This window comes from Haemorhous mexicanus, chromosome 8 (genome assembly GCF_027477595.1).
Source record: "Haemorhous mexicanus isolate bHaeMex1 chromosome 8, bHaeMex1.pri, whole genome shotgun sequence".
Classification (NCBI taxonomy): Eukaryota; Metazoa; Chordata; class Aves; order Passeriformes; family Fringillidae; genus Haemorhous; species Haemorhous mexicanus.
Genome location: NC_082348.1, coordinates 23,479,906 through 23,501,024, shown reverse-complemented (window position 1 = coordinate 23,501,024; position 21,119 = coordinate 23,479,906). Strand labels below are relative to the sequence as shown.

Sequence of the window (21,119 nt, the reverse complement as noted above, 5' to 3'; positions counted from 1 at the left end):
CCAGTCTTCCTAACCTTCTAGCACAGGCTTTCTTCAAAATGCAATTCTATTATTACCTTTAAATACTTTTTTCCTCTTGCCTCTATCCATTTCCACGTCAGACTTACAGCATAACAAACCAGAAAATGCTGTGCCATTGCTCCTTGTGTCAGATGCCTACCTTGAAGCCATAAAATTCTGATGCAAATCTCAGTAACTAGAAAAAGGCTGCATTTCTCAAAAAATAATTGTTCTTTCCCAGTTCATACACCAAGGTTTCTCCACCTTGCATGCAATACGGACACCTTCTCCAGTCCAGTTCCTTTCCAAATATGCTTGGGGTCACCACGTGGACTAGCTGAATTTTAAGTAGTTATACATTTTGACAGGACATGAATCTGATTAGGCAAAACTCAAGAACCTTGTTCAGCACAACAGTTCAATGTTCAGAAGGTTTGTCTTTAGTTATGTCTCCACAGTGGCCAACAAAATTTCCTACACTGAGGGTTGATTAAATGAGCTTTCTACTTTTTTTTTCTTTTTTCTTTTTCCACTGAAATGAACACCAGAACTCTGGTTATGAGCTTAAAACTCTGCTTAGAGCAAAATGATGACAAGCTTCACATTCTGTGCAGGAGACAAGTTTATCATTCCTGACAATTTTTACATATCTAATTTATTATTTGATATTAATTGTTTTGTGGTGCTGAGCAAGTTGAGAAGCAACCAGTGACTGCTGCCAAGACTCCTGGAAGCAGCAGCTGGCTGCAGACTGGCTTGGATGCCAGCACCAGCACAAGAACTGCTGCAGTGGGGAGGAGAGCAAAAGAAGGGGCTGCAGCAGCTCAACCCAAACTGGCTTAACACATGCTGGAATTATATTCTGCATGTGCAGCTCCAGAGCTACAGCAATGATAAAGTCAGGGCCCAGGATCCTATCTCACACTGTTCCACAATGTTCATTTAGTATGAGAGTTGTAGAGTGACCCAACATTGTGAGCATTACCTGCCCTGTAACAGTACAGGGCAGGCTCCATTTGGGTTCTGAAACATTAGCCCAACAATGTCCACTTCACTAGTTAAATACGAGTGCTTGGAGAGTCTGAAAACAAATCAGCTGAGGATAAGAATGTGCTTTGTGTAATGCAGAACTGGAGACAGATGAAGCAACACTTGGTACAGAGAATATATAAATGTAATGTGTGGATAAAAAACATTAAAACACTCTGGGAATACCAACTTTAGCTCCAAAACCAGAGCAATTCAAAGGAATAGAGAAAGCATCATGCATACAAATACACAGAAATCAATGTCTGACATGAGTTTATTTTACTCCACAAAAGTGCATTACACTAAAGAAAAACGTGAAAAAAATAATCATTTCAGGGGAAAGAAACGGTCAATAAACATCTGAGTGAAACAAGTTTCACCTAGTAAAATCTGTTTATTGAAAAGCCAGATCCAGCCCAACTATTTCTTCCTCTACCAATAGTAATTTAATATTCAAAACAAATGTTCTCTGTGGATATAGCTGTAGTGTAAGGAGCAGAGAGTGTTAGGGTTAGCCCTGGGAGCAGGGCTTTGTACCCCTCTCTAAGGGAGCTGCCACAGCTTAGGACAAGCTAGGGAATTTGCAACCACCACGGAATTCTGCTGTTGAGCTTGGACCACTGGTACCCCTGGACTAAGATATGCTGGAACTCCATTGTAAGAAAAGTCATTTTCTCTCACAGCCCAGACTTGAGGCAGCTGTTGGGAAGTGTCATTTTACTGCCTGCAGCAGGATACAGAAGCTCAACCATGGGCAAATCAAAAGCACATGGACAGCACAGACACTGGGTGCTAAATCCCTCTTTCCAATAGCTCAAGCAGCTGCACCAGTTGCACCACATTCAGGAATTAGATACTGCTACAACAGAGACATGGAATGGCTGTGATCTTAAGAAAAAAAGCCTCCCACTGTATATGGTTTTTATTTGAAGATATAAGCATGATTTATCAGTGGAGATAATATCTACCGCAGCAAAATTCATCAGGTTATATACAAATTAAGTATAATCTCTTCCAACGTGTTCCAATATTATATATTCACACATAACTCTACTTCTTTCATATTTTCAGTCAGCATAATTTAGTGAACACCATCCACTACCCATTGGCTTACATTTGCAATCTAGGAAAAATAATTTTCTTTCTGATAACAAATCTCAATAAAATTTTTTCTCTGCTGCAAATGCCTAATTTTTAAGTAGCGCACTGCTATAAAATTAGCCCAAGACAGGCTGTCTGCTCGTTGCACTTAATAGACTCAGAGCTGAAAAGATAAACATTTTTACTAGTAGTGAGTGTGCTGGGACTGCCTGCTGATGTTTAGATGATAAAATATTAGTAAAAAAAAAGAAGTAGTAAATATATCATTTTGTTTTTTAACCATTTTTACTGCAGATATCTAAGACAAGATCAATATTCTGTTTTACACAAAGAATAATAAACATAACAGAGCAATGACTTGATGAAAGTACCTGCACAGGTAAGGAGCAGAACAGGGTACAGAAATAGTCTCCCACGTCTCTGACAAGTAACCAAAGCACTAGGTCTCAGCAATTCCCACTCAGTGCTGGAAGGTTTATACAGCTGAACTTCAGAAACCCCACAAACACCCCTTATCCTTTAACCACTTGTAGATAAGTGCTTCCAAGAGACAACTTACAAAACTAACTTAAATGGCAAGTTTTCTTTCTTGCTCAAGCCTTCCTTAATGAAACAACAAAAACAACAAAGTGCTGGAAAATAACAAGAGTAGTAGTAATAATAACACCAAAAATAATAATAACAACAAAAGGATCAAGCTCTGGCCTGGCTCTAGGTCCCTTGCACCTGCACATGCTACCTTTCTTCCCTGGAGAAGGTTGCCCAGTGCCAGCTCTGACAGCAGTGCCAAGCCCCTCTGGCATTTTGGGCTGGGCAGGGGAGGAACCAGCCAGTCATGCTCCAGCAACTCCCAGCTGTGGTGCAGCTGCTGAGGAGCACAGCAAGCTGGTTGTGGGGCAGGCTGGCACATTGGCTCAGGCAGGGAATGCCAGAAAGAACTCTTTGATAGCTCGTTTCCTTTCCCCATCGTGCCAAGCAAATGCCAGAACAGAAGACAGTCCTGCAATGAAATACTGGACATCTTTTTTTGTAGGAGTTACTTTTCCAAAGTAACTCCTACAAAATCATAGAGTTTTCCATAGCCCACTGAAGATTTGTGATCAGCTGTTCAGAGTTAGGCGTCATCGCACTCCTGTTCTCTCTCCACCAAGCAGCAGCAGCTTTCACAGGGCAGGACTCCATAAGAACTGGAAGCTAATTACCAGATGCCTTGGAAATCTTTCCAATCTGCACAGCTTCATCCAGTTTGCAGTGCTTAGCATTAGCTCTTTTGGAACCTCTTCATCCTTATTTTGTGCAACAAATTTTCAACAAGGCAGGAGTTCTTTGTTCTCTCCTAATAAAACAACCTAAAATGTTAACACTTCAGTATGAAACTAATGAACTAAATGCACTTTTCTGGAGATCTGAGCAGACGTATGGGCATTTCCAGATTTATGTGAAAACATTAATTCTGGAAGAAGTCCTTTAGGCTGCGTTTTTAAAATAACTTCAGAACTACAAAAATTAATACAAACAACAGTTGTAAATTATCTGTGTTTTGCCAAGCATATGGCCACTCAAGTGCTGCACTTACTGAGAATAACTTACAATAAAATCTTATAGGAGGATGAAAAGAGAACCAAGTCAGACACTTACTTAGATGCAACAGCTCGGTCCACAACATTTTATTCTAAATAAATGCTAGTGGCAATGCAGAGATAAACTCTGCAGAGCACTGAGCATTCAAGTCTACAATTTACAAGGAGGGGAACGATTTTAAAATGTCATTTCTTGGGGGATATAGTGAAAAAGATGAAGAGTTTGTGGAGTATTTCTGCTCCTGCAGTACTGCTGACACAGGAGACTGTCAGTTTGATACAACCTATTTCAAAGGGATACTTAAAAAGTAACTGGATGGATTCAGTACAAAGTGGGAATATAGACCCCGACATAGACCCCATTCACATGAATCCTCCAGCTGGCAGGATTGGGAGGGCTTTGAAACACCACAGAGAGCAGCTGGCAGCATCTCTGTATGTGCAGCTGATTGCAAAGCAAATGTCTGACCACGCTCTCACTGTGCTATGGAAGGGGACGTAGTAGGAAACGTATCCTATGCCCAGAGCCAAGAGGAATGGGTGACAGACAGACTTTTGGTAGCTGTACAGTGGCAATGTCCTGTTCAACATCTGCATTGCTTTATTCAAACTTCTTTGGACAAAAGAGTTTTTTTCACCTTGGGCAAAATATCAAGACTGCTGAATGCCACCTGCAGAAAGACTGTCATGACTAAAATTGGAAGCAATAACTTCACTTTTATTTTGCACAAATTCTGCCCTGTGGATGTTGTTAATTACATACTATAAAAATAAGTAACTTTTATCAGCACTCAGTTTTAAATGTATTTAGATACATGCATTTTAAGTAATAAGCCTACAATACTCCTTGAGGGCTGAAGGTCATCTGTTGCAAGCATCACCTTACCTCCCTTCTCCAAAATACTAACTTGAGTACCTAAAATATGGTTCTTAGTAGACAATATTCAAAAGCATTCAGAAACATCAAGTTTATATGAACTGACACTACAGAAGTAACATCTCAATCTATGTGACACATAAATCACAATCTTAATTAGAGCTACTTTTTCAAGCAAACACTAGTATTCACAAAAAAATCTCTGTGGCTAAAAGGAAGTGGCAAACATAGAATTAGCTGTGTTCACATGTGGATGACTATACAGGAAGACTGTGGTGACATGAAGCCACCCTTTTAGCAGGCACAGTATGACATAATCTCTCTGTTGCTGGCATGGCCCAAGCAGCAAAACTTGGAAATGACATCCTCTGTGCCTTTGGGAGAAAGGAAGTAAGAAGCCTCATTCATTCAAGGCAGCGCTGCTCCTGAACAACATGGCTGTGATGAACACAAGGCCCATGTGGGCTTTCACATGGGAGTCAAAAGTGTAATGCTAAAGTAGCAACACTGTTTTTTTTCAATCAGACTAGAAGTAAAAAACTGTTTAGAATCTATTCTATGAATAGAAGTACTGCAAAATGTGGTACTATTCTCCTGCTGACAGTCAATGCTGAGCTGATCTATCAGTCATTTCTGACTTTTTCCATAAGCTTTCCTTGTCAATCTTGGCAAACCTTGGCATCTCTCAGGAGCCCATGCTAAGTTTCTGCATATTTAAAAACAAAGAAAAGATTTACACCATTTTCCTCCAGGGCACTTGGCTCCCCAAGCTATCCTGAATGCCTTAAACACTTTCATGAGTCTTTTTTTTTTTAATGTTAACAAATTTCAGTCGTTATAACAGCAATTTTACGTGTGTGGCTTTTTGAAAAGATAAATCACCTATCATGCTCTGAAGCAGTCAATCTATAACACTTTCACATGCCTCTCAAACACTTCAGAACTTGCACCTCCCTTTCAAGATGTGCCCTGGAGAGACCTCCAGCACCTGGCATGACCTCAAGAACCACTGACTCATCTGAGGCATGGAAGATGCAGCAATCCATGCCTTATACAAGGCGCTAAACCACTCAAGGTATAAAGACAGCAATTAGCAGTATGAAGTGGAACATGTCACGGTGATATATTTTTGATGATGCTTCTTTGTGTTCTTCTTCCCTTTTGAAACCTTTATATATACTCTGCAGATTGGCATTTCTGTGCTTCTTGGATCAACTAAGTGGTTATGCCAAGCCTTCCTACGAACAAGAATTACATTAGTCACTTAAAAATCAACTGCCTACACAGTCATAAACTAATCCACTCAGCTCAATTATATTGGAGCTACAGATCCTGACCAGACCTGCAGTGTGATGTGGAGCACTGAAAAGGGTGAACCTGCCAGGCTCTGGAGAGAAAGTGCCATTGGGATGCCTCTTGGAAATCCTCCCCAGGCAGCAGGAATGGAGCAGCAAGGACCCACCTTGCAAATATCCCAGCCTTCAAAATCCCTAAAGCTCTGAAGGTCAGGCTCCACCCTCAAACCCAAATAAGAGACAGGAGGCAATTTTGCTGGCACTTCCAATAAAATGCTGCCTAACAAACAGGCACAGGCTGTATTTTAGCTTCTGAATGGTCTCTGGGCACAGCTCCAAGCAGCAGATCATAGAGTCAAGGAAAAAGGTGAAGCAGGAATGGCTAAGGGTTGTATCTAAACAACATGGTACGTTTGATATGCCAAGCACAAATAATCTAAACATAGCTGTCTATCTGGCATCAGAAAGCAGCCAACAGAAAAATAAATCCCAGCTTTTAAACACTGACTTGCCTCCATCTTTATCTACTTGTTGTTTGACTAATTTTGACAAGTTTGGTCCACAAAACTAACGTACCACTTCTGCAGACTGTATGTTTCCAGCCTCCTTATAGTTCAAATTTTCTCTTTACACCTTCCCACTCTATTCACAGCCTTCTCAACCTCCTTTCAGGAAGGCAAGAAAAAAAGTATGTCTTCACTAAAAACTCAGCCAGCAGAGACTGATTGCGGTTCTCCCAGAATGTGCATACATTTTCTCTACCTCTCTTCCTCCATCTGGCTCAGCTGAATGCCTCCCATCTCTTCCAAAGAGATCTTCTGCCCTTTCCTAGAATATACCCCTAGTAATCCTTCTGTTATTCTTCTTACAATAAAGGCAATCCTCATCCCAAGAAAACAAAATCCCTTTCCTAGACAATCCCTCAGATTCGAGGAAGAAACATTAATTAGAAGTGACATAGTTACATGCTTCCTATCAGTTGAAAATACATATACCAAAGTGTCATTCACCATCACTGATTCCAACTTGCTTGAATTACTCACCTCAGACTCATATTCAAACTGGAGGAGTTTTATTTACAAAACTTTACTTCTGAGCATGCCATACAACTAACAGCAACTACTGAGAAATAGAGTGTTTTTTCTTCCTGAATTTCTAGTCAAATGACCTTCTTTTTATGTAGTTGTGTGAATCAACACACACAGCTGACTGAAGACAACCAAAAAACCACAGCTGAAATGCAAAGAGTAAATTTATTTTGCTACCTTGCTGGCTAGAGGATCCCAAAACCACATTGGGCTGCAGACACTCAAAACGAGGGTGCAGGCACCGTCAGGCTCAGCCCAGTCCCAGGCAGGGCATCAGGGCTGTTGTTTGCACCCATTCATCAAAGGGCCACACATGGGTTAACACTATGCTGTGATTTTCCTCTCTGCATTTTATGATCTCTGTTTTGATCTCTCTCCCAAGACAGGGAGCTCAAGCATGCCTGGGAGAGGCCCTCCAAGTTTCTGTAAACACCTGTGTTATCTCTACACAGAAATTCCTCAAACAAAGGATAAACAGCAGTAGGCATAATATATGGTTTCCCACACTGTTATTCTCCAGGCCTTGGCATTCCCAGCTGCAAGGTCACTTGATGGAATTTACCATCCTCCTTGCCATTCTTCCACTTTCAACCCTTCCCTCCCCACACTGGCAAAATACTTAGCTGGTTTACAATTGCTGCATAATAAGAAAATAATGATGTTTTTACTATAGATTAAGTCTAAAGAGGATGATAAGTCTAAACAGCCTCTAGCTGTTTGTATCTTAATCTCAAAACTATATCAATGCAAATCTGCCACAGTTACCTGAAATACTTTGATCTGTTAACAGTGCTTATATTCCTCCTGTCAACATTTATTTCTTCTCAAAAGTATTTCTTTAAAATCTAGAAATGTTTCAATTGTAAGGAATAAAAAAGGAAAAAGGAAACGACAAGGAAATATTAGAGGAGATGATTAAATATTCATAAGCTAGATAATGCTAAATTCAAAGTTACATGACAACTTTAAGTCTAAACTCTCCTTTAACTACCTGACTGTACACTCTGTCTTATATAGCATTTCACAATTTCAGTGACACCGCCTATTAGTAAGACAAATATTTTGTACCTATAACCTATACAGCAAACTGTCTATACCCAACTTCCTGCCAGTCAAAATACCAAAATACCAGAGAACAGCTATGGCTCACATGCCAAGCTGAGTTCACCACTAACATCCCCTGAGGGAATTACAAGGGTAACAGTTCCACTGCTAAAAGGAATTCCATGCTATAGAACCATTAACTTTGAAAAAGAAGAAAAAAATCTTGGAAAACAGCAAGGCCTTTTTACCAGGAAAGATATCAAACTAATCCCAGTGTCATAACAGAAGAATGAGGCAAATATACAAGAAATAAAATATAACAGGACGTATTAAATGCACATGAAAACAGGCAAAATCAGCATCCTCAATTTGAAAAACAAACAGAAATTTAAAGCAAGTGTACAGTACAGGACAGTAGTATGTACAATTAGCAGTAGTATGTGCAATTAGCCTGTTTGCTATAAAAATACATACATTCAGATTTGCAATTGTTTTGCACTTGGGTATTTGTAAAGTTGTCCAAGCAGCAGCAACAGCAGCAGCTGCATTCCTTCTGAGCTTAGTACTCCAAATACTTATTTTTTGTAAGAAAGCCTAAAAATGGTAAGACATAAAAAATCCTCTGATTTCTTCACAGTCAGTTCTCAGCCAAATGCTGAGAGTTTCCTTGCTTGCTCTCAGTTCCCTGACCACAACGCTTGCCCTGCGCAGGGCTGCTTCCCTGCCTCCTGCTTTCTTTCAGATACATGACACTGATGTTACTTTTCTGCAACTTGTATCTAAATCAGAGCTTGAGATGATACATGGCAATATTCAAATATTCACAAAAAGGATTGAATATTTACTCTGCAGACCCCATCTGTAAGAATGGTTTTCATCTGTAAAGACACTGTCTCAGCCACCTTCTATATCAATAAATAAAACTCTAAAGACTATTTTTAACACATAACAGAAACATTTGATTTCTTTTAATTTAGTTTTCTCAAATACTGTACTTTTACTTTAGCTGAGGACTTAGATTCAAAGCATAGCTGCATTACTGAAGAAGACAAAAAAAATGATCCCAGCAGCAGCACATCTGAACAAAACAAACTCTCCCTGAAAGACAAAAAGTTCTTCATGCCCCTGAGGCTGGATATCCCAGTCTTGCAGCTCAGACACACCCACAGAAGACACATTGGCAAAAGCACACATAGCACAGTTAAAACCTTCAGAAACATTCTAAGAGATTTCTGCACAGCTACTGAATTATGACCGAATCCTTCAAGAATGATCAGGCTCCAGCAACCATCTCCAGAAACAAGCAACCAGAGTAAGGAGGAAAGAGCAGCAAGAAAACTCTACCAGCATGTGGTGCACACAGATAATACGGAAAAATATGAAAATTGCTTCTTCCAAAACTCACCTCAGTGCCACACTCTGCTCTGGGAATATATGACACACCAGTGCTGAGGGAGGCAGAAGCAGGCCTTGTTCATGGTGACTCCATGAATGAAGACTGGAAACAAGCCAGCTCAGTGCTACATCAACCCTGCCTGGCCTAAGACAGGTGATGCTGAGAAGCTAAAGCCATCTGTACAGTATGTATTGGCCTCTGGGCTGTGCCCAGTCTGTAACTGAGAGGCATTTTCCAGGTCAAATGCCATCTCCAGACTTCAACAGGTCCCACGAGTGCTGTAACAACAATAAGCCAAAAAGACCCAATGCCTGAAAACTAAACCCTCACACTCTGTGGATGATTGGTTGTTTTTTTCTTTAAATCACAGAAACACCAAAAAAAAACTCTGCTGAGGTAGAGACTAATTCTGTATTTGATGAAGTAAACTGGACTCTCTCAGTTGACTCACTGCATTCCAAGGAGCTGTTCATCAAATGAAGCTACTCACACAGGATTTTAAAGACAGTAAAGTCTGGCTGGAAAGAGGTCAGTACTGTTCACTCAGCACCTGAGGGGCCTGTCTCTGTATGTTCTGCACCAAAAGGACAGACAAGATGCCCTATACTAGAGCTGTTACTGGTCTTAGATAGGAACACCTGCCGAAGAACAGGTCAAAGATGCCATTGCCCAGGCAGATGTACCACGCATGCAGGAACTAGCGACACCAAGTCTGAAATTTGACTCCAAGGCAACATTCAATGCCTTTTCTGTGTGCTGACACAACATAAACTTTTGAAGCCTAATTATGATCATTGAGATTTCAATAAACTTACTCCACTGTTGAACAACAAACAGAAACATGTTATCAGGCAGGATTTGTTCAGAGCTGCCAAGGAGACGCTTGGCATGTCCCACTCCTCTGTTCCTTTCAGTGGGGCTGTTCCAGGACAAACACGCTTTCAGACAAATTTAAATAGTCTGGAGCAGCTGGATGCAATCTTGATTCTTACTTAGAAGTGCAGCATACAAAAGCATGTCCAAAAATGAAACAAAAGCTGTGTGCTCAGGTCCAGACTTGTGGGGAGAATTCACACAAGCGCTGAGGAGCTGTCAGCAGAGGGTCAGTGGGAACTTGTGGAGAGGAGTGGAGTGGAGAGGACACTTTTCCCAGTGTTTATGAAAGTCAGACAGGCTCAGTTTTACTATCTGGGAAATGTAACAAATGCCAGCAGCACGAGGTCAGCTAAATAGAGCCTTAAAATGATAAATCAGATCAGCCAAATACACGGTATTACCTTCTGTTCTTAGAGAGGTAAGAGTTTACATTGTCTGGAACAATTTTAGAAACATTCCATGCAGAACACACTGCAGGAGGAGATCCTGTTGTCCCCTTTTCTGAAGATTTACTAGAGACCTTGACTAGCCTCAGGGAGCCGGGGAGATCCAGGTAGAGGAGCTGATTTCTCAGCCTGAGGCTGGACTACTCACTACCTATGTCAATGTGATGAGCAGGTTTAGCTCTTGAGCTGTTAATGGATTTTAGTGGCAAATCCAAGAAACATGCAACAGGGCAGGAGAGAGGGAGGCAACAAAGGCCAATAAAGATCCAAAACTGAGGACATTTTCCTATTTAAAGGCTTTCTGGGTAGATACTCTTCCCAAGTTTAATGGAGGAGGTTGAAAAGCTTTCAGCAAAGCTATTTTAATCTGCAGCATTTCACAGGATGCATGCAGGGTATATAATGGTATATTTAGTTGGTATGGAAATATTTTGCTGGCATAGGCTATGCAGAGAATTATTAAAATGAACATGTGTATTCAGTCCTTTTGACCAAATTCTGTTCTCAGTCTTGTCTGAGGCTCAACTAATGTCACTGATGTCAGTGGAGTTGCTTTAAACGAATACACACTTTGGACACTAGGAAATGCTAGTAAGAATTAATTTACTTGGTTCAAAATTCATTAAAAGATGGCAATTTGTGTTTTTATCTAAGGCATAAAGCATACTTAATGTATATCTAATAAATGAACAATAAGTAACATTTAATAACTAACAACTAAATTATTAACATTGGTAATGTATAACTAATAACTTAGTTTTGTCAAAGAATTAATAAACAATTTAAAAAGAGGTAATAAAACTAAAAATTAATCAGACCAGTGCTTTAGATAAAAATATATTTATAATTTCTTCAGATTTATTATTTGTTTTACAGAAAAATCTGTAAGAACCTCTACAATCTCTCCAAACAAGATACAATCTCTTGGCATAAGAAACAAAATCTCTTCAGGTTATTTCACTGTTGTTCTGAAAGGGCAAACCCCACAATCTTATTATTTACTTTCTTGGTAAACAGATTAGATCCATATTCAGCTATGGTGTTACATATGCATGTGACAACTGCTGGCATATTGCTCTGCCAGTGCTCAAGAACATTTCTTTACCAGTTAAACAATCTCTCCCAAAATAAACACATCTTTTCTGTTATCACAAGCTATAAAGCAGTTCAAGAGCCCTGAAATGATCTTTTCATTAGTCTGAGATGCTTAAGGATGTCAGTGCTGAAACATCCCCAATAAGCCTTATGAGTCAGGAAGCGAATAAATCCTGCTCTCCCATCCCCTTAATGAGAATGCCTAATAAAAATGTAAACTAATTCTCTTGACTGCCACTATCCTGTCTGTCTACTGAATGAAATCCTCCTTTTCCTTACCATATATTTCTATAACTTTAAAGCTACAATATATTTATGGCTGTTTGAGATTACTCAGCCAATGCCACAAGCTGGCTCTAGTTTCTTAACTTCCCTCATTTTTTTCCCTTGGCTGAGGCCAGACAAGATCACCCACCCTGCTATCAAATCCATCCTCTTCAAGTCGATACTGTAAAAACCTCAGCCAAGTCCATTCTCCATCAACAAAGCAATCATGAAGCCCTTAGCTTGCAATATTTCCTTGTTGAAGGTATACTTCAGTAAATTTGAATTATCTATTTGATTATGAACATTTATGGGGTTTTTAAACTCAAATGAATATTAAATATACTTAAACTGTGCTTTCCTTCCTCTCTCTGTAAATGTCCCCTTGTTCTCCTAAAGAAAACAAATACAGACAGTGCTTCTACCCACAACATTTGTCATTGTTAGCAGCCAGGAGGACACTTCTGTCCTCTGTTCTACCCACACAGAGGTCCTTGTTGAGCCCTTTTCCTACATCTCCAGGGTCTCTGCAGGGAAGTAAGAGCTCAGGCAAGCAACAATTTGCCTGTCCAGCAACAAAAAGAAGACAGTGGAGAATACGGATATTTCAGCTAATTTTTATGCCAGACCTGGAAGCCAACCAAGAATTCCAGCAGGACCTCAGGACAATTTGAGAAACTGTAAAAGGAAAAAAAAAAAAAAATCCTGAAGCCTCCAACTAAAAGCCAGGGGTTGTAGGAGAGATTCAAGAAACCCTGGGATGATGCAGAAAAGCAAGCTGTCGGGAGAATGGGTCAGTAAGAGCTGAAACAGGCGCCATTCTCACACGAGGCCAGTAACTGCAAAGCAGAGCCATGTCACCCACACCAGCCTTTTACCACTCTCTAGTCTAAAGCAGGATCACGAGATGTGTTTCAAGGCACAGTTACTGCAGTGGAAGCTGCCAGAGAGAACATGAAGACTGCTGGAGAGGTGGGCTGCCTTCCAACACAGAGTGCTGGAAGCAAAAGCAGGTTCCTTTGGTCCTGATCAGCCATTTAAATTGCTGTCAAGCCTTCTGCTAGGGAAGCGTTTCTCCAAGCTCACTCCTGAGGGCACACATCTTGCCAAGGGCCAAACAGGGAGAAGGCTGCCAATGTGCTCTTCCCCTCTGCAGCAGACTGCTGCTCCTTGCACCACATGAAAAGAAGTGCTAGGCCCTCAGCTACCCATGCACACAGTGGACACGCCTGGCAAACTGATCTTTTAGGTGTGCTTCTCAACACTTTTGCTGGGCACTCTCCTACTACCTCACATCTGCCAATACACAGGTTCAGAATGGACTGGCAGGCACCCAAGCTTGTTCCTGGCTCTCACAGGTAAAACTGCCAAAAGTACTTTCCCTGAAAACAATGATCCTCCCCCTCCTTGTCTCACACCTAGCAGGGCAAGGGTCTCTCTCCCTGGCCACAGAGAAGGCTTCCAGGCAGAGACAGCGCTTGGGAGCTCTGTGAACGTCAAGGGAATGCAGGAACTGAGCACCATTAGCTCCTTTGTGGGTTTCTACAATAGCAGTTAGACCACTTAGGAGACAGCCTCCTTATTTGTTTACTGTAAGGGGCCTAGTGCATAATTAGGCAGAGGGCTCTGCCCTTCAAAGTCACTCTTCTTTCAGCCTGTGCTCTAACCTTTAGTTGAAAACACACAGAAGAAGGGAACTGAGATGTTTTGCCCATGTAATAAAAGCAGGTCTGGTGGCATGCTGATACTTCCCTGTCTCCAAGGAGAGGATAGCAGCTGTCTTGCTGCTTCAACCTCCTGCTCCTGAGTTGATTCACACAGTGTCTGAAAAAAGATAAAGCCACAAAACAGTGGGTCTGAGATGGGAGACAGGCAGAGCATCTTATGCAAGTGTCATTACACCGTTCTGCACACAAAATGTCCTGCACCAACCTCTCTATACCTGCATGAGACCTGAGTGTTTCCTTCTGACAAGCTCCAGTTGAACCTTTTAAGTAATGTTTTGGGGTTTTTTTAATTAAAAGAAAGAAAAAAATATTTTACTTGAATATTGATGTTTTCCTGGAGCACAGGAAGATACAAGGAAAGGGAAGAGCTCCTTCTGAGAAAACACTCTCCTGGTCTTCCTGCTCCAGGATACTCCTGTTGTCTTCTCTACAGAAGTGCAGGGTGTGGAGGGAGCCCCTGTCAGGGGCACTGGCCATCCTGCCTTTGCTGTGTTAGATTCTGCTGCATTAACACAGCTCCTCGCAGGATCCAGTGACAGTTCTGTACTGAAGGGCAGCCTTCAAGATGAAGTGAGGCCAGCTGGTGTTCCCTTACAGTATTCATGCCTCTGTGGAGATCTGCCTTTTGGCACTCTGTATCAGGCCTGGCAGCTCACCTGTGCCTCGTGCTCCTTGCCTTCCTGCCAGCAGCACAGGAAGGGGAGCTCACTGCAGCTCACTGCAGTGACCCTCAACACAGCCCTGCCTGCACAAGGGCTGAGGCCTTTCTCAGCTCCCAGCTTTGGCCACTTAACATGACTTTCTTCCATGTTCACAGAACAGACTCAACAAGTCATCCAAACTGTTTGGATCTGAAAAGACAGATGGGATAAAACCACTGACAATCATAAAAGTATGCTTCAGGTGCTGAGGACAAGCCAAAGTTTTTTTTTATTCTTGCAACTGATTAAAAGACAACAGAGAAATACCCATGTCTGGTGCTGAGGTAAGACATCAGATCTGGTTTACATGATTTCCTACAATGGTGGCTTTACACAGAAAAGCTCAGCCCTGTGCTGAGGACGACAACTTCTACAGTGATGGCAGCCACGTGTAACACAGATCTTCAAGTCTGCTTCTCACAACCAGTAAAAATTACATTTGCTTCCATTTGGCATTTTTCCCACCTTCCTGGAAATGCCATGGTTAAACAGTTGGGTTTTCTTCCAAGAAGTTGTGATTTAAAATAAACACACACAGTTTCTTTAAGAAATGAGAACTTAATCCTGATTTCAGCGATCACACAACTGCTAGAGGAACAGCACTCAGCACCCAGGCCTGGCAGACACACAGAACAGTGGCAGCTGGGCAGCCACCTCCAGACACTGCCCATTCCTGCCTGGTGCCTAAAAGGGACTGATTATCTTCTGGGGTGAGACATCCTAATTCTCATCTCCTCCCACCACCATAGATATGCAGACATTTCCTATTCAAACACAGGAGCTTCCAAGGAAGGGAGTGAATGAGGAGGATCTGCAGCACCAGGGTTAAATTCTGCTCCTGTGACAGAAGAGGGCAGCTCAGAAAGAAACTCACTCCTGATCTGACTTTTTACTCCACCACCCATCCAGATTACAGCCCAAGGCATACACAGTGTACTGTGAATTTGAGCCTCCTTTGGGTCATTTCCCGTTTATGTGCACTGCTAATGAATTCAATAGCTGCAAATCAGGGAGGGGAAAAGGGGATTTGAGATCTATGAGTGCTTCATCTGGCCCACACCTGCATTTCTGGCATATGTGCAAACTGCATCCAGATCATACTCTCTTCACTGTAGGTAGGGAAAACAGGAACTGCCTGCATCCATCGTGTGGAAAGTGTACTTAATTGACTTCTACCAAGGACAAAGCTCCTCTGCAAGACACTCTGAAAGGGGTATGTGCTACCTCCCTGAGCAGGGCAGCAGCCTGTTTCCTAATTATGTCTGACCTGGAGGACATCAAGATAAGCTATCCAGATCTCTTTTTCAACCAAGCAGGATAACCTCTAGCTATTGCAGATAAACTCTTCAGTGCAAAAACTGTCCTTCTGGACATGTCTTTGTTAGGATTAGCACAACAGGGCCTCTGAGAAGTATCCCAAGTAAGAAACCAAAAGGAAGTATTTGTAGTGTAGAGGCCTGTACAAACAGACAGTGCAAATGAACAAGAGCCCATGATGCCTTTCAACCCTCTTACTTACTGGGTAGTGCTAGGGTTTGCCCATCCTTCTCCCACATGTGAGCCCAGAGCCACTCCTGCCCTGAGCATTACACCCTTCAGCACTTACTGATGACAAAAGAAGGTGCAGTATACACTTACTTTTACAGCTCCATTAAAAGGTGACCTGCAAATAAAAAAAAAATCAAGCACATTTAGTATTATGTGCTGAATGCCCCCAGATAAACAGGATTAAATGAGCATTCAGCCCTCATGTAAAATTTAGGTGAAAAGACTGGCACTGAATGTGTACTTTGATTTTATGCTCATGAAACAGTGTCCTTCCAAACAGCAATGTTCTTAGCAGTTCCTCAAAACTACGGACTCCACATTTCTGCCTCTCCTGCTTGCAGGCAGCACAGTGGGCTGGAGGTGTGGCAGAAATATTATCCCTCTGAATGGCGTCTTTCTGAAACTGCAACAAGAAAGCTGGCAAAGCAAGGGGACAGCAGGCAGGCCCTAGTTCCCCTGCTTTCTCTTTCCTTTCCCTGCTCAGGCACCAAAGCCTATGCTTTCCAAAGGCACTGACCTGGCACTGGGCTACACCCCCTGTGGAGGCACTGGGGGATCAGACGTATTTGAAGATGAGGTTTTGAGGTCTGGTACAAATTTAGCAATGCACTGCACAGCTGCAGGTAGAGCTTTTCCCTGTAAAATAATGAACACAGTAGCTATTTCCCACTTGCAGTCACCATGCTGATTTCCCCTCCTCTTTCTGTGTTTGGCCCTGCTTAACTGACTCCCCTCCCTGAGACCCAGCTCAGGAAAGTGTTTCTGCACGTGCTCAAAACCCAGTGCCTTCAATGGGAGACAAGCACGTGCTTCAGGACATTACTGGCCGGGGTGTTCAAATATATACCTTTCCCACCAGTGCTCTCTTGTACCAAATTTTGTACCTTTATTATCAATTACCAGGTATAAAGCGATGAAAAATAAGCTCATAAGTGACATGATCACTTTATAGCTCCTCACTTAATTCTGATTTAAAAACATGGATATGTAAAAGAAGATTAAGGGTTTTCCTGTCCTGGTATTCTTCCACCGCTTCCCAAGCGCACGTGAGGAGCTGTTAAACATCGTGCTGCAGTTCTCAAACAACCTTGCTCTCTCCCCAGATCTTATTTGACATTTCTCTGAAGTGAGGCTTTGCAAAGAGCTACCTTCATGTACAGAAATACACTGCACAGGTTTCCAGAAAGTTGTTCAAATAAGGTCTAGCACCTAATTTTAAATCTCTTTTATAAACAGAAGCTTTGGTTACCAACTTTCATCAAAAGCGTCTGGTATCTGGTTACCGTTTGTTGGTTTCTTTAACTTGGCTTTTTTATTCCTTATTCTTTTGCAAAATGTGATACTGCTTTATAGGTGTCCAAACCGTAAACCCTCAGCATTATCCTACAACTAAGATTCTACCATAAAACCTTTAAAAATATTGTTTTGTAAATACAAGTGTTAAAACAACCAGAGGTGTGCACACTCCCTACATCTGAATGTATAATTACAGGCAAACTAATTGACATTATCTAGAAATATTACTTAAACTAAGAAACTAGACAAGTGAGTTATACCAATTCCTTTCAACAATAATTCTTTGATTTTTAGTAGACTGATAAAGACATCTGCAATGGGTTAAGAAAGAATCTAAAAATAACTATAATGTCAAGCAGGACATCTTTTAAATTAAAAGTGCTAGTGAACTAAGAAAAGGGATGAGGTTATGCCAAATTCTCACTTACAGTTTAAAAGAGGCAGGTGATGGAGCTGAGCTGAAAGCACTGTACAAAAGCTGCTTGGTTCATCATTTCTCCTCACCATCCTCCCTGAATAAATCCATCTATCTGACATCTTTTTGCTTTCAGCTAAATACACTACTCATATGAAAGGCAGGTTTCCTCCAGCCTTGCCTGGGAAAAAGCACACCAGAGAACAGTGTGCAGGCACAGTTATGCCCCACGTGCAGGCACAGCAGTGTCACATTAGTGCTGCTGCCAGAGCATGACTGACCACTGACTAAACAGAAGAAACCAGCCAGAAAGAAAAAAATGTGGCATGGTGTCTAAACCACAAAAGAAACAACAGAATAAAAGCCCCAAACAACACTTTTGGGTTTTTTTCATGTTGTCTGTAATAACAGTGGACATCCTACTTTAGAAACACATGTCACACCAGGAGTTTTCTATAAAGTAATACTGGCAGAGTTTTTGTTGCCTGTCTGCTCTGGCATCTTCCAAGCAGTCCTTCTGCTAATATTTCAGCATACCATTAAAAGAGGCTAATTGTGTACAGAGAGAACCGTGCATGAAACAGCAGCACAAGCTCTGGCTGAGCCTCAGTCCCTCAGCACACGACTTCAAGGAGTGCTCAAGCAAGCCAAGGAAGAGCAGAACCAGCAGAAACTACACTCACTACTTGCTTAAGAGCTGCAACAGGCTGAAGTAACATTTCAGAACAACAGCCTCCCTTCAGCAACTAGAACCATGATTGAAAAGGAAAAAAATATCTAAGACATACATAGTGAAAGATTTAAATGTTTTAATTACTCTACAGATTTACATTAATTTCATATATTTTCAGACTCTCAGCTGTTAGACTACTAGGCAACGCCATCTAGTGATGCTAGCCAAAATATGTCATGCTCCATTCTTTGTGGAAAAGAATCACTCTTGAAAAGGTTCACTCTTGCAAAAATCCTTTTTGTGGAACCACAGTATCAAGAGGTGCAAATATTTCAGTACCCATAAGCATTTTCAAACCTGCAGTATTAACAAAGCAAAAAGGTCTGAGCTATTTTAGTTATCCTGAAGTAATTTCCAGAACTGACAACACAGAAAGTGAGTTGGGTTAATCACATCACAATTTAAAAATGCACACAATGTATAGTGTTGATATGAGATTGGGATACAGTGCAAAGCCCAGTAAATGACCTCCAGATTTGGAAAGACCTAAAAATAGTATTTGTATGATAAAATAATTTACCTAAATTTTGAAGATTTCTGTTTGTATGTGTAAAATACCTGCTTGAAAAATGCTATCCCAGTCTTACAATTTCAAGGAAAATGAAACCCCTGTGTGGGTTTTAAACTTTTTTGTGAGGTGGAACCAATCAGTCATCTGCTGGTGATAGCTGTGAGCTGTAATTAGCTACTGGTGGAAATTGGCAGCAGATGCAACTAAAAGTTTAAGTCAATTGGCTCTGCTTCCTCCTTACAAGAAAATTGGCATTTCAGGGCTGCATTCCAGCGTGATGGATCTTAAAAACCAGAGCTAATATGACAAGAAAGGGAAATGTCCCTTTTCCTGGTCTGCTTTAACCCTGAACATGCTGCATGTTCCTGCCAAGGATGTATCATTTTTTTCTGTTCTTTTGTTGGTTTGTTTTTTTTATTTAATCCCCAAAGAAAGTAGCTATGATTATACAAGACATATTCCACTGAAGAAAGGCCAGTGTTTAGTCCCAATTACTGAAATCACAGCTGTGGAGATGGAAGAGGAAGAGGATGGAAAAATTCAGCAATGGTGAACAAAGGCAGCATGTGAAACAGGACTTGGAACAGGAAGCACAGCAAGCTTAGGGACATGAAAAGCCAAGCAAAACCCTGAAACACCAGTACTGCAGCTGGTCCACACTCAGTCTGAACCATTGGTCTACAACAGTTTTGCACTCTGGCTGCACCACACTGCACCTTTCAACAGTTCCACAGCAAATGCAGCATGGGTATTTGCCCTCACCCCACTTCCCACCAGTTTCCTGCATTTGATTAATATTTCATGATTTCAACATTCAGGCTTGATCAGCCTCTAGTGGTGTATGGGTTACGCATTCTTGTGACCTGTCCTGATCATGGCCTTCATATCTATTGTTGAGTAGATAGTGAATGATCAGCTATGACGAGTAATTGGCATCATTGCTTTGCCAGCTTGGCTTTGTACAAGCCTTGCTGGGATTTAACTTCCTAGTATCTAACTCCCAGGGACATTTGAAGATGTCAAATAGTAGAGAATCTTCACTTCCCCAAAGCCACCGTTAGTTTGCAATGACCATATCTAACACATAAGCAGTTTTCAATGAGAGGGTGTCTATTCACTGAGTGTTGGAACTTCTCTTCAGAAACAAAAACTTCTTAACAAATCAAGTAAAAATCTACACCTCTGTGTCAACAGCACACAGGCCCACCTGCCTTATCAAACCAGGCAGCATGAAGAGAGGAAGGGTTTCTGCAGGCTGCCTTTCAGCACCCACTTCATCTGTATACTACAAAACTTAGCTGATGATGTCTTCAGACTCCAGAAAGTAAAGTGATTTGAGATACATAAGAAACTCACATGCAAAAGATGCTAAATACAGCACTTAAACAAAAGCTTAATGAAACAATGAGGAGTTCTGTCAAGCAGAAACTCAAGCAAAGTGGCCTTTTTTTGACACTGGATAGATTGGTCACATTGTAAACTACTGCAATTATGCAGATCTTGCTACAAAAAAATTATATTAGTGACTGTTTTGATGCATTTCCTGAGGAGACATGCAGTGACAGCACAGCAGAACTGCCACAACCATTCTCACTCCAGCTGCCCCATATATGTACAACTCTCTCCTAAATACCTTTGAATGCTCACTTTGTAACAGGTCAGCTTCTCAAAAAGATATGTTAAAAGGGGGTTATTTACCGCAATTTTTCTAGCAGATAAATCAGAAAAAACATACATGTACATGCTTGAATACATTATCGTCAAACAATATTGGATTTTTCATAAGGTTTAGGAGCATTCTTAATAATTTTATTTCCTTTTAAAAAAGCCCATTTTAATATCAAGCCTCTTCCAGTAAGCTAGATGGCTTTAGATAGATGGGATCCTTTCCCAATTAAGAAGAGAAAAATCCTGTAGATCTAATCCTGCCTACAGGATAACTTGTTCTTTCTCCTTTTTTTTAAGGTTATTCCTTACTACTTAATTATAAGTCTAGTGTTTTGTACAAAAATGGGATCTTTCTTAAGTGCTCTTCTGTTCAGTCTTCCTCTGAACTGCAATGCTGTTTACCAAGACTTTTATCATGTCTTTCTTGTT

At 41.2% G+C, this 21,119-nt stretch overlaps 1 protein-coding gene across 3 annotated transcripts in view; it reads right to left on the bottom strand.

Annotated features, from left to right (window-relative positions):
* UBE2E3 (ubiquitin conjugating enzyme E2 E3) overlaps positions 1 to 21,119 on the bottom strand; it is a 54,334-nt gene that overhangs the window by 12,610 nt on the left and 20,605 nt on the right. The window contains exon 1 of one of the 3 annotated variants that reach the window (XM_059853211.1): positions 16,039 to 16,121. The exons of the other annotated variants lie outside the window; for them this stretch is intronic. Coding sequence (XP_059709194.1) covers positions 16,039 to 16,106 — 68 coding nt within the window. The 5' untranslated portion in view covers positions 16,107 to 16,121. Of the gene's footprint in view, positions 1 to 16,038; positions 16,122 to 21,119 lie in introns of those variants that run through there. 3 annotated transcript variants of the gene reach the window in all.